General features: G+C 50.5%; 1 protein-coding gene across 1 annotated transcript in view; it reads right to left on the bottom strand.

Annotated features, from left to right (window-relative positions):
* Positions 1–5,024: 5,024 nt before the first annotated feature.
* Positions 5,025–13,614, bottom strand: part of BARX2 (BARX homeobox 2) — a 59,449-nt gene continuing 50,859 nt past the window's right edge. The window contains exon 4 of the mRNA XM_079763063.1: positions 5,025–5,993. Coding sequence (XP_079619189.1) covers positions 5,724–5,993 — 270 coding nt within the window. The 3' untranslated portion in view covers positions 5,025–5,723. The remainder of the gene's footprint in view (positions 5,994–13,614) is intronic.

Raw genomic sequence — 13,614 nt, 5'->3', positions numbered from 1 at the left:
TGCTGAACATCTGTTTTAATTGTACGCCGCGTTGTGTAACTATGCTTTGATTCATAGTGACTTTCTCCTATTATGGCCTGTATTTGCATTGAACACAAACTGCAAATACAAAGAAAGAAATGGCTGGAAGAGAAACCAAGAAGAGGAGGAGGTGGTGGAAGAAGAGAAGATGAGCTCTAGGGCCTCAGAGGGGCAGGGCTCCGAGTCTGGCTTAGACCTCAGAGGTGACCCCAAGAACTGCTGAGAAAGAGCAACATCTGCACCCAGCGCTGGAGCAGAGGGCTCGGCATCCCAGGGAGCGCCTACCTGGGCTCTCCCAGCTTCTCCCTGAGCCCCTCCCACTCTGGGGTAGAAGCCAATGACCCCTGGCACTGCTTGCCATGCCATAGTGAGGACACGGCTCTGTTACTGTGCTTCGGATCTGACCCCTCTCTCTGAGTCTCCTCCGGATGCTTGTACCACTGCAAAAAAAGGATGACCTTACACACACTCACACCCCGGACTGCACATCATAAGAGATGGACGGGACCTGCACTGTTGCTGGTCTGGGTGGATAGATAGAGGGTTTGATCACTCACACTTGGGGGGACCCTGAGCTATGTTGTCTGCACCCCACGTTGTGAGAGATACCCTAGTGACTACAATGTGGGAGCAGGGGTAGGAGCACGTGCAGGGGAAGCTGAGGGACACATGGCCTGTCTACCTCAGGGCTCTGCCTTGAGATCCGGCTTGGTCAACTCAGCCTTCTCACAAGTAGGCACAGGCCCAGTCCAGGGATGATGGGAAGTGCATCCGCCCAGCTGCGTTAGGCAACTGCGAGTTGTTCCACCACGTGGTCCCAGCTTCCCCATCTCTGAGTGGAGGTGATCACAGTGCCTACTTCAGAGGGCTGCTGAGATGGTTAGATGCGATGATGTAAATAGTAGCCATTATGGCTGGCGTACAAAGACAGTGTACCAGGGTCTTGCAACTTTCCGCAGAGCCGTGTGTGTTGAAGGAGCCAGGTGCTTGGGAAGAAATGCCACCTGAAGGAGGGGAGCCTGAGCAGAAGCAGGAGGAGGGCTCCCAAGGGGCAAGGACCCAGCCTGACATGCCTCCAGGTTGTTGGCAACCGCCCCGAGCAGGTGCACGGCCGCTCAGCCTGCCCGGCGGTGAGCTCCCAGGCTCCGAGACAAAGGAGTGAACTCTAGACCCCCGCGGCCTGCGGAGAGATGACACACATCTTGCCGAGCGGGGTGATTCCAGGCGGCTCTGAGGGCCCTTGTTACATTCTTGGGCTGCAGGAGAGGCCGGCGCTTGGGTTTCGGTTGATCTTGGCCTCCTCACTGACCTGGGGCGCTATTTCCTCCTCCTCTCCTCTCCCCCTTCCTCCCCACCTTCTCTTTCAAAAATGTTTAAGGGCTTTTGTCAGTGAATGGCCTTATTCATAGAGCAGGCGCGCTGACAGTTTGCAGAGCTAAATGGGCACTTAACCGTGTGTCTAATAAATCTGCAACAAAAATAAACAGAAGGGAAGAGGTTTGGGAACGAGAGGAGGTCAGGTATGAAAGGCGCCTGTCACCGTGATTTACCGCAGCGCCGGCCTCTCCTGGCCGCTGCTGACCTGGGTTTGCCAGAGGCCGCCACCAGGGCAGCCGGAGGGAGGCCCCTCCAGAGCACCGCTGGGTGGGCGCGAATGAACGGGCAGGCGGTGGGAGAGGAGGCAGGGAAGGTCTTGGCCGCCACTGCCCGCTGGGAGGCAAGCACAGAACGCAAAGAAGCAAAACCAGGCTGGTGCCCACACCTCCCCTCAGGATCCACACCCAGATTACCAAATGGCATTGCCAGATCTCTCCCTCCCCAGCCACCTCCACCCAGGATTTGGGTGACAATCTGGGATTAGAGGCATAGTCAGGTGAATTGTTGTTCCAGTGTTAATCACCCTTCCAGGTGCACAGGGGCCTAAGACATTAACCCTCTCTTAGCGGCCCTAGCTGGCGGGGGGGGGGGGGGGGGGAGGGAAGAAGAGACATGCTGAGTGATGTACATCCCACGAATGCCCTTCCCTGCCTGGAGAGAGGCCATCTCACAGGTGAGGGCAGGTGGAAATTCCGCAAAAACCTAGCTGAACCCCTGTCCCCGCCCCAAACTCACTAAAGTGCAAGGTTCTCCAGGAAGATTCAAGCTCACCCTGGCTGGTTTTGCTCAGTGATTAGAGCGTCGGCCCAGGACTGAAGGGTCTCAGGTTCGATTCTGGTCAAGGGCATGTACCTTGGTTGCAGGCTTGATCCCTGGCTCTGGATCAGGGTGCATGCAGAAGGCAACCAATCAATGTGTCTCTCTCACATCGATGTCTCTCTCTCTCTTTTTCTCTCCCTTCCTTCCACTCTCTCTAAAATTCAATGGGAAAAATATCCTCAGGCGAAGAAGAAGAACAGAAGGAGGAGGAGGAGGAGGAGGAGGAGGAGAAGGAGGAGGAGGAGGAGAAGGAGCAGGAGGAGACATATTGCTGCACTCCCGTCCCCCCATTAGCACTAGCACGGTGCTCCTCACAGGACAGGCTTTGAGGAAGGACCTGTGGACTTGAACTGTGGCTGACAGTGCTTACAGCTGCATTTTAAGGGCAGAAGCTTCTGGCCCCGGTGGTTTGGGGTCTCTCAGTCTCCTCTCTGCAGGTGGAAAGGATGCTTCCAGCTACGGCCCATCCCCAAGTTTTAGATTTCACTCCAGCTATGACTTCGCCTTTGCCCTCCAGCCATTCCCTAGGATGGACGCATCTCCCTCAGCCACCTCCTAACATCGCCTCATGAACCAGGCCGAACGACCTCACCAATGCACGGCCAGCTACCAAACATGACTTTGGCCCGGACAGGCTTTTACTTTTTGTCTTAGACAAACGTCTCAGTAGGCGTTGTCTTCCTCCCAAGCTGACTGCCGCCACACGGCCTGTGGTCCCCTTGCGGGGAAATCCGAGGGCATCTTCTTCAGTACCTTTTCCCACAGGAATGAGCAAAATGGGGCAAATGAACCCTTGGCCGTGGAGGCCTTCACGTATGGACTTCCATCACCCTTGCCCTCTGGCCCCTGGGGAAACGGGCCCAGCCCTGCTGCCCTGGGCGATGAGAAGGTGTCTGCAGACGACAGACATTCGGCTCTGCCCTCCCTCTTGCCTCTGAAGTGACTGGGAAACCCCAGAAAGAAGCTGAGAGAGTGAGGAGGGAATTCCTGGGCGCAGGGGTCACTGGATGGCCCTGCTCAGGACTCTGCACAGAACAACCTATCTACCTAGTACATGCATAGAATATTGTGCAGTGGGTGCCGGGTGCAAAAGGGAAAGAGGGAACAGGGCTCGGCGCCAAATCAGTGTCCACTGGCATTGGGAAGGCCCGGCCTGGCCCACCCTGGGTCACAGAGCACAGCTCTACAGAGCGGAGGCGGGAGGCAGGCCCGAGGCTGGTAAAGTGCCCTTGCCCTTGGGCTCAGGGCTCCCAAACAGAAGGAAAGCTAATCTGAGGTCTTGAACCCTCCCCTGAAATCCTTCCAACCCTTAGGGGAAGGAGACAATACCAAAGGTGATAGGATAGGATGGGGGCTGGAAGTCAGAAACAGTGGCGGGGCCCAAGCTCAGGGACACTGTGTGGACAGCTGTATGCGTGCTATCAGGGTCACTATCCAGCACCTCAGACAAGGATAACATGAGAGTTCAGGACCAGAGACCCAACACCATCGTAGGAAAACGGAATCCAAATGAAAGGCCCTTGGGGGCGGGAGGAGGGGTGAAGAGGACAGAGCAAGGAGTGAGACAGATCCACCTGCTGACTTGGGCCACTCTGTCAACTCTTTGGCCCATTCTGACACCACCTGGTAGGCAGATCATAAACCCGTACATTGGGGTGGGGTGGGGTGGGCTGGAGGCAAAGAAGCTTCTGCACACACCACACAAGAGTCCTCGCACAGACGCCGGGTGTGGTCTGCACAGACCTGTTCTCAAGGCCAAAGCCTTCCCTCCTTTGTCTATTCACAAGAGTCAAGGCTAAAGACTGCGTTCTCTTTGTTCATCTCAACTGCGAAAGCAATGCAGGCAGGGCCCTCGCCAGGTCACACGGCAGTCACGTTCTCACTGTCCACGCTGACGGGGGAAGCGTGCGGCCGGAGGGCTGAACACAAGCAGATCATTCCTGTTTCACGTTGAGAAGAATGACACGGTTCGCTTTGCGGAACTAGAAGCAGGTTCTGCTTCCTAGTGGAGGCCATTACTAAAGTCAGTTGCTATTTGCTGAGCCCGCGCTGGGCACAGTGACCGTGTAAGTAGTCATGGACAGTGCTCACGACAGGCGCTCTGCCCTGGAGGACATCACAAGTGAACGCGCCGGGGAGGATGACCGTGAACCCCCGGGGGACCGGCCTCTGGGCCGGTCTGCAGGGCAGTCAGCCGGGAGTCCGTGTTCTCTCTAGGGTGTCTGCAGCCCGCCTCTTCCCGGGGCTTCCGAAAAGAGGGGCAGCATTTCAAACTTGAAATCACGGAGCACAGCTGGCCAAGTCCTTCTCCAATCTTCTGTTACAAGTTGCAGAACCTGTCATCCAAGTGTACACTGAGTACAGAAACATAATCAAGAAACCAATCAACATAATTACCTGGAGGGGACGGCGAGCACAGGGCAGAGGGGGCAGGAGGGAAGCAAGACTTTTTCTTGCACAGCTTCATTTTTGAAGCAAATTCGTTGACTATCTCTCCAGAAAACGTAGGACCATTTTTGAAGGTGGAAGGCCAGAATGTTCAGTGCCTGATGGCGCTGCGCTGGCAGAAGGCGGTGGGAGGGGGGTGAGCGGAGCCCCCACCACCTGCCCCGTCCTCACCCAAGGGCACTGGTGGGTCTGCCTTTTGCCCTCTGCCCTGAGACACCACTGGCCCGGCCTGGTCTTTTCTAGCTGGGAAACCACAGCCCGGGGAGCGGGGCTCTGTCTCTGGGTCTCTCTTTCCATGAGATAGTCAAGGCGAGTCACACGCGCTCCGCCGAAGAAACCAATGCACCCGACCCTTTTGAAAGATTTATTTTTCATTAAAAAATAAAAGTTATCTTAACATGTCCGCATTGCAGCTTCAAGGATGGCAACTCAACGAAGTGAGAAAAAAAACAAGGCTGCTCAGTTCTTCCAAGTCACCTGACAATCCCATCAGGGGCTCCAAGGCACACGTGTCTTCAAACAAACAAACTTTATTCAGAAACAATGGGAATAACTCAGAACTCCCTTCCCCAGACTCTTTCCAGCCCGCCCTCATCAACCACCCCCCTCCACAACAACCAAAAACCGGAAATTCTCTTTTAAAAACTAAAGAAATAAGTGCTGAGTCAGCAAGGGACCTGAGCAAGCTGCCCCAGCCTGGTATCTTTCTGCTTTGCTGACTGGCTGGCCCGGAGGCCGGCAGGGAGGGAGCTGAGCTGCCCTCCACTGAGCCAGGTGGGGTGCCCACCCAGCGCCACAGCCTTCAGCGGGGGCAGGCAGTTCCAAGGCACCGTCTCCCTGTATGCAGGGCATCCTGTGGCTAAAGCATCCTTTCAGGAGAAGACTCGCTTGCGATGAAAATTCCACCGAGACCTGTGGGAGGGAGGGAAGGAGGGATGGAGGCAGGTGGCTCTCTTCTCCCTCCCTTTACCAGGCTTCGGGGAGTTTTGCTCTCCTATCCTCCTGCCTTCTCTCTTTCCCTTTTCCCCAGTCTCCCCTGCCCCTCAAAGAGTTTTCTTTTAGCTTGACGGTGGCGGGGGTTCCGAAGAGGCTACTGGCAACTCCTGCGGCTGGCCTGGCGGCTCAGCCACCTCCAAGGGGACGTGGCAGGCTTGAGGTTCCTGGGTGTCACAGGGCTCCTCCCGTCCCGGCGAGGGCGTGGGGCACTCCTGGCGCTGGGCCTGGCTGTTCATCTTCTCTTCAGCTTCAATCTCTTCGGAGGTGGGGATGGAGTTCTTCTTGGGGCGGCCTTTGGGCTTGGTGGGCGCTTCCTGGCCACCTTTAAGAACCTATATGGGAGACAAATGGTCATTAGACCCAGGAAAGAACTCCTTCCCTCCACTTTACCACTCAACAGCATCTATGTCGTTCCTTCCCAGCAGTGATGGAGTTCGGCGAGAAGGATCTTCAACCTGTATCTTCAGGCTACAAAGACATCTTCATCCTGTACCTGCTCGACGCACTTTTAGTCAATATCACATACCTTTTGACATTAAATAAAAGGATCACAAATGCATAAAAATATCCAACTTCAATAATGAGGAAAGAAATGAAAAATTAAGATGTTAATGTGGTATCAATGAAGTTGATAAGTAAAAAACAAACAAACAAAAAAAAAACAATATTTGTAGCAAGCGGGAAAATAAACACTCACACTCCAGTGTCAACGTATGTTGGTACAACCTTTTCAAAGGGCAATCTGAGAGTTCAAATCAATCAAAAGTTTTAAAATGTGGACACTCTGACACAAAAATTCTATTTCTAATAATTTAGCCTAAGAAAGTCACCAAAGACAAAAATTGACCTGCAAAGCTATTCGTGCCTGGCCTGGTGTGACTCAGTGGTTGAGCATCGGTCCATGAACAAAGTGGTCACTGGCAGTTCCCAGTAAGGGCACCTGCCTGGGTTTTGGGCTCGATCCTCAGTAGGGGGCCTATTCTCTCTCATCACTGATGTTTCTATCGCTATTTCTCCCTCTACCTTCCTCTCTGAAATATATATATGTAAAATATAATGAAAGGGTAATATGCTAATTAGACTGGGTCAACTGGCCATCGTCCGGACATTTTATTTCCTTCCGGACAAAGCCACAGTGGTGGGGGCTGGGGAGGGCAGTTGGGGGCCATCAGGCTGGCAGGGGAGGGCAGTTGGGGACCATCAAGCCAGCAGGGGAGGGCAGTTGGGGGGCATCAGGCCAGCAGGGGTATTGTTAGGCAGCAATCAGGCTGGCAGAGGCAGTTAGGGGTGATCAGGCAGGCAGGCAGGTGTGCGGTTAGGAGCCAGCAGTCCCAGATTGTGAGAGGGATGTCTGACTGCTGGTTTAGACCCCATCCCACTAAACCAACAGTCAGACATTCCCTGAGGGGTCCCGGATTAGAGAGGGTACAGGCTAGGCTTAGGAACCCCCTCTCCCCCATGCACGAATTTTGTGCACCGGGCCATATATATATATATATATATATATATATATATATATATATATATGTTAATAAAAGGGTACTATCTATACTAATAAAAGGGTAATATGCTAATTAGAGCAGACATCTTCTGGACTTCCAACCGGACAAAGCCACAGTGGCTGCAAGGCCCGGAGCTCAGGCAGCCATGGGCTCAGGCAGCCATGAGCCCCAGTGGCTGCAAGGCCCGGGGCTTAGGCCTCGCAGCCATGGCTGCCAGGAGTGGCAGCAGCAGCGGGGTGATGTGGGTGGTGACTTCCCCTGATGTGCCTGGTCGCCTCCTGCAGAGGGAGGCCAGACTGTGGCTTAGGCCTGCTAGGGAGCAGGCCTAAGCCATCAGTAAGACATCCCCTGAGGGATCCCGGACTGTGAGAAGGAGCAGGCCGGGCTTAGGGTACCCCCCCACCCAGTGCATGATTTACATGCACCAGGCCTCTAGTGTGTGTATACACACACACACACACACACACACACACACATATATATATATATATATATATATATATATATATATATATATATATATATATATATTAGTAGTTGCTGATTTCCTGGGCAGCTAGTGAGAAGGTCTAGCACAGATAATCAGGAGTGGGGTATATTTTTGCTACTTACACACCTAGCTTACTCTTCTCTTCCCCATTTGAACTAAAGCTCTTTGAAGGTAAATCCTGCATCAATTCCTTGCTTTTTGCACTCCAAGCATCTAACTTCCACCTACTCTCCATGTAGTCACTAAATATTTGTTGACTTCCTAAAACAGCAGAAGAGTACTCCCAGGTGCTGAATTATAAGAAGGAATGTAGTAATTTGATAAACAATAGTCCTTTTTTTAAAAAAAACAGCTTTATTGAGATATAATTCACATACCATCCATTTCATCCATTTCTGGTGTACAATTTAGTGATTTTTAGTATAGTCACAGAATGTGCAACTATCACCAGAATCCAACTTTAGAACATTTCATCACCCCCAAAAGAAACCCCATCCCCATGAGCAGCCACTTTCCATTTCTCCGCAACTTTTGCCCCCCAACCTTGTTCTCTGACTCTACAAATGTGCCTATTCTGGACATTTCATATGAATGTGATCATATAATATATCATCCTTTGTGATTGGCTTCTTTCACTTAGCATAATGCTTTCAAGGTTCATCCATGTTATAGCAAGTATCAGTATTTCATTCCTTTTTATGGCCAAATGATATCCATTGTATGGATATACCACATTCTGTTTACCCATTCATCAGTTAATGGACACTTGATGGACACCTGAGTTGCTTCCACCTTCTGTCTATTGTGAATAATGCCTTTATGAACATGGATGTGCACATATCTGTTCACGTCCCTGCTTTCACATCTTCTGGGTATGTACTCAGAAGTGAAATTGCTGGCTCACATGGTGACTCCATGTTTAACATTTTGAGGAACTTCCACGCTATTTTCCTAAGCAGCCACACCATGTTATAGTCCAGCCAGCAGCATATGAGGATTCTAGTTCACATCCTCACCAGCACTTGTTATTATGGTGCATTTTTTTTTTCTATTAAAACCATCCCAGTGGATGTGAAGTGGTATCATTCTGTTTTGATTTGCATTTCCTTGATGATGAATGACATTGAGCATCTTTTCATGGGCCAGTTGTCTATCTTCTTTGGAGAGATGTCTACTCAAATCCTTTGCCCATTTTTAAATTTGACTGTATTTTTATTATTGAGTTGTCAGAGTTCTTTATGTATTCTGGACACAGGCCTCTTACCAGGTACAAGATTTGTAAATATCTGTAAGTTGTCTTTTCCCTTTCTTGATGTCCTTCACAGCACAAAGTATTTTAATTTTGCTGATGTCCAATTTCTTTTTTTTCTTTGGTTATTTATGCGTTGGGTGTTATATCTAGGAAGATTTTGCCTCACCCAAGGTCATGAATATTTACTCATACTTTCTTCTAAGAGTTTTATTGTTTTAGCCTCCACATTTAGGTCTATGATTCACCTTGAGTTCATTTCTGTGTGCGGTATGAGGAAAACCATAAGTTCTCAACAAACACCACCTTTTAGCTGGGACTCCGCCCAACCACAGTGCTTTCCACCAAAACACACAGGTTTGAAGGGCGCCTCTAACAAGGCGTGGATGTCGACAGAATCCACTTTTGGGGAGAAGACATCCCTGGTGTTTTTTTTCACGTCAGCGTCAGTATCTGATGTTGACTTCAGCGCAGCCTGTTGAAAGCGCCCGCATGTGCCAAGATGGAATTTACATGTTGAAAGCAGCTCTACTCGGTATGAAAGAGGTTACACAGAGCGAAGGTGCCCCATGTAGCAATCCTGTTATAAAAGGGCAAGTCTAAGGGAGCCACCTAATTGGCAAAAGAAAGTCCGGCCCAGCAATTAGAGAACAACGCCCACGCGGCTTGGATCGACCCACCTGGCTGTTTTCATACACACACACACACACACACACACACACACACACACACACACTTTAAAACAATCACACCATTTTCTAAATGGAATAAAACACTCCAGTGCCAGCAATAATTAGGAGATACCTACGCTCTTGGCTGCTTTCCAAACTCGACCTCTGGCCCTGCCTCCCAGCACACCTGACACGCAATTATCTCACCGCCGCCCCACACCAGGAGCTGCACGTTCTCATGCACCCCGTGGCCCTTCCCCCAGGACTCCTACTCCCCAGTTATTCCCGGAGCCTCATTTAGTCTCCTTGGCCCTGAGAGGGCAGACAACCCATTGCACACAGGGCCCCTGTCTCTGGGGAAAACACCTCACACACCACCTCCTTGTAGCCATGCCCAATGACAGACCTCCTCCGAGCTCTAACACCAGATCAAATGACCTCTTGCTAAGGACGTCAGGACAAGGCCTTGCTTCCTGTCCAAGGTGCTTAGGTGGGGGACAGGCAGTTTGACTAGCGAGCCCAAAATGTCAGTGCAGGGAGGGGCCTTCTGCCTCCCCCATTATTTAGACAGGAATCTAAGCTGAGCAGGCAGAGGTGGTTCATCACCGTCAGAGAGCAAGCCCAGATTTGAACACAAAACCCCCGACCATTTGAATCTAACACCCTTCCCAGTATGTCACTGTGCATAATGTGCGAGGGATACGGACAATGTGCTGCTGTGGTTTCTGACTTTCCCCTGTTTATCTACAGTTACCCGACCTCCCAGCAGAGCCCAGACCATGGGCTCATTACTGGGAGAGCTCTGTGCTCTTTTTGCTCGAAGTTTCCCTGCAGCTCTATGGGAAAGGGAGAGCCACGTAACTCACGGCTGTGTCCACAGAGCTGGGAAGCAAGTTCGGATTCTCCAGCACGAGTCTCTTCCCAGGACATGGCTCAGCGGGCTTTCTCCTCTTGGAGGGGTGGTTTTCCAGGACATCACAAGCCCTGACGCCAAGGAGCTGACAGGTGCAGCTGGTTGGCGTGTGGGGAAGCAGGAACCACAAACACCTGGGGCTGCGCTTAACCAGAGTCCCAGAAGCTGGCTTATCCCTTCTGGCCGCCAAAAGTCTGGATTCTCTGGAGATGTGAATTGCATGGATAGGTAAATAATTTTTAAAAATAATAATAGCCTAGCCAGCGTAGCTCAGTGGTTGAGTGTCAACCTATGACCCAGGAGGTTCAATTTCTGGTCAGGGCACATGCCCGTGTTGTGGGCTCGAACCCCAGTGAGGGGCATGCAGGAGGCAGCCAATCCATGATTCTTTCTCATCATTGATGTTTCTCTCTCTCCCTTCCTCTCTGACATCAATAAAAATATATTTAAAATAATAATAATGTCAATCAAAGAACTTGTATGCATATATGCATAACCCATGGACACTGACAATAGGGTGGTGAAGGCCTGGGGTGCGGGGCGGGGGCAGGCTAGAAGAGGTCAATGGGGAAAAAGGGGGACATGCAACACTTCCAACAATAAAGATTTGAAAAATAATAAAATAAAAAATAATAATAATGAGAAGAAGAGTAGCAGTTAATACTTATTGGTCATGTACTATGCGGCAGGCGCTGTTCGAAGTTTTACAAGGATTAGCTCACCTTTTAAGGAATATATTAGGCTTTTACTGATGAGGAAACAGGTACACAGAGGTTAAGTAACCTGCACAAGACGACACAGATGGCAACTGGTAGCAATTTCACGGAATTGCTGGCTATCTGGAGACTTTCACTGCAAAAGATGAGGATGCGACCCACCCAACTCTGTGATTGGGAGGGGAAGGTTGTATCCATGGTCCCCTCCCAGAGTACAGTTCTGCTCGCGTCGTATTCCAGAGCCAAAAAAGACCACTGATGATGACGCTCTTGCGCCTGTTGCAAAACCCTGTGAGTCCTACTGGAACGAAAGCCAAACAGAGCCGGAATAGAGTGTCCCATCTCGTGTGCAAGATTGCGTTTACCCAACCCGCTACAGGTTACCAATGCTGACCGGTAAAAACTCGTCAGAGATGCAATCTTGGTTTTGGCAGCACTGCCCTTGGCAGCCGTGCGAATAACTCTGAGAATCAAGTGCTAATCTTTTTCCAGTTCCAATTAGGTTACTAGCCTTGAGACATCTTTATTACCCAATTAGCTTTTTCTTTCCTTCCCAGTACCTGAAGAGATAGCCTTGAAAGCGTTTCACCAGGAAAATGCATGAAGCAATCAGGAGCCCAACAATGCCTCGCTGTTCTGGGGGAGGCAGAGCTCAGACCCGCGACTGAACAATAGCCCGCACGCTTCAGCCCCGGCCATTCCGAAGTCCTTTGAGTGCCCCCAATACTCCTGTCCCTTTCTTCTGCCTGTGACACTCTTCCCACCTTGACTTGGCACCTTTCTATCTCCATCCACTAGTACCAACTTAGATGGCGCCTCTTCCATGCCCCCCACTTCTCTATACACCTCTGAATCCTGTAAATCCTTCTGCTGTTGCCCTGATCATTGTCTATAATTACTAGTTTACAGGTCTGTGTCCCCCACTTGACTGAATACCTTTTCTAATTTTATTTTTAATTTTTATTTTTTAAATATATTTTATTAATTTTTTACAGAGAGAAAGAGAGAGGGATAGAGAGTTAGAAACATTGATGAGAGAGAAACATCCATCAGCTGCCTCCTGCACTCTCCCTACTGGGTATGTGCCCGCAACCAAGGTACATGCCCTTGACCGGAATCGAACCTGGGACCCTTGAGTCCACAGGCCGACGCTCTATCCACTGAGCCAAACCGGCCAGGGCTCTAATTTTATTTTTAAAATTGTTTTTGTTAATTCTCACCTGAGGATATTTTTCCATTGACTTTTTAGAGAGAGTGGAAGGGAGGGGGAGAGACAGAGAGAGAAACATCAATGTAAGAGAGACACATCAATTGGTTGGTTGCCTCCCGCATGCACCCCAACCAGGGCCAGGAAGAGGAAGGTTGTGTCTAGGGGTCCCCTCCCAGGGCACAATTTGAGCCTGCAACCTAGGTACATGCCCTTGACCAGAATCAAACCCGGGACCCTTCAGTACGCAGGCTGGCGCTCTATCCACTGCGCCAAACCGGCCAGGGCTCTAATTTTATTTTTTAGTGGGTGGGTGCATGTCTTATCTTGGCACCTCTATTGCCTGTGCTCAATGAATGGCTGCTGAAGGTAACTGAAAACTTGGCACTTTTGTTTCTTCAAGGGACCCGGATATGGCTGGCCTGCGGAATGTTCTCCGAGGTTAAGTCCAAGTGCCTTCCATCTTGTTCTATACGGCGCTGATAGCCATCCATAACCAGCTGGTGGAAAAACAAGTGACGTCAGAGGCCAGGGCACACGCGTGGTCCCACGGGCACTGGGCGGTGCTGGCAGAGAGGGCAGGCTGTCGGTTCCCTAATCATCTGACTCATGAAAGATTGCTGATAACCAATTTAAACAATGCCTCTGCCACTCCGGGGACACTGATTTCCATGACGATGATTGATGGGGAAGGAGGTGGGCGGTGGAACTTGCACAGAAAGCAGCGAAGGGACTTGCCCAAAATCTGCCAGGGGAGGGGCAAGCCTGGGAACAGAGTTTCTAACTCCCAAATCTGATTCGTCCAGAGATACTCCCCCAAAGGTTCCCGCCATCAGTCTCAGGGGTGCCTTAGCATTCTAGAAATTTTAGAGTAACTACCTATTCAACTGAATCCCACTCATCCTTCAATTTCAACTTCTCCCTGCAGCTGTCCCCAATACCTCTCTTCTGAGCTCTTATGGGGTATTACATCTTTAAATAAACAACCAGGACTTCATTAAAATGTCATCCCCAACTGCTTCCTGGACCTTGATTCTCCAACGAGATCATAAATTCCACGAAGGGTTATATTTTATTTCAGTACTTCCTCCACTGCCTAGCACAAGGCATGGTTCACAAGAGATGCTAATTGCATGTGTGTTGAATCATGCGATCTATGTTTGTACATGCAACTGGCATCTCCACCTCACTTGGAGAGCACTTTG

The sequence above is a fragment of the Cnephaeus nilssonii genome, assembly GCF_951640355.1.
Source record: "Cnephaeus nilssonii genome assembly, chromosome: 22".
NCBI lineage: Eukaryota > Metazoa > Chordata > Mammalia > Chiroptera > Vespertilionidae > Cnephaeus > Cnephaeus nilssonii.
This window is presented reverse-complemented; position numbering and strand designations above follow the sequence as displayed.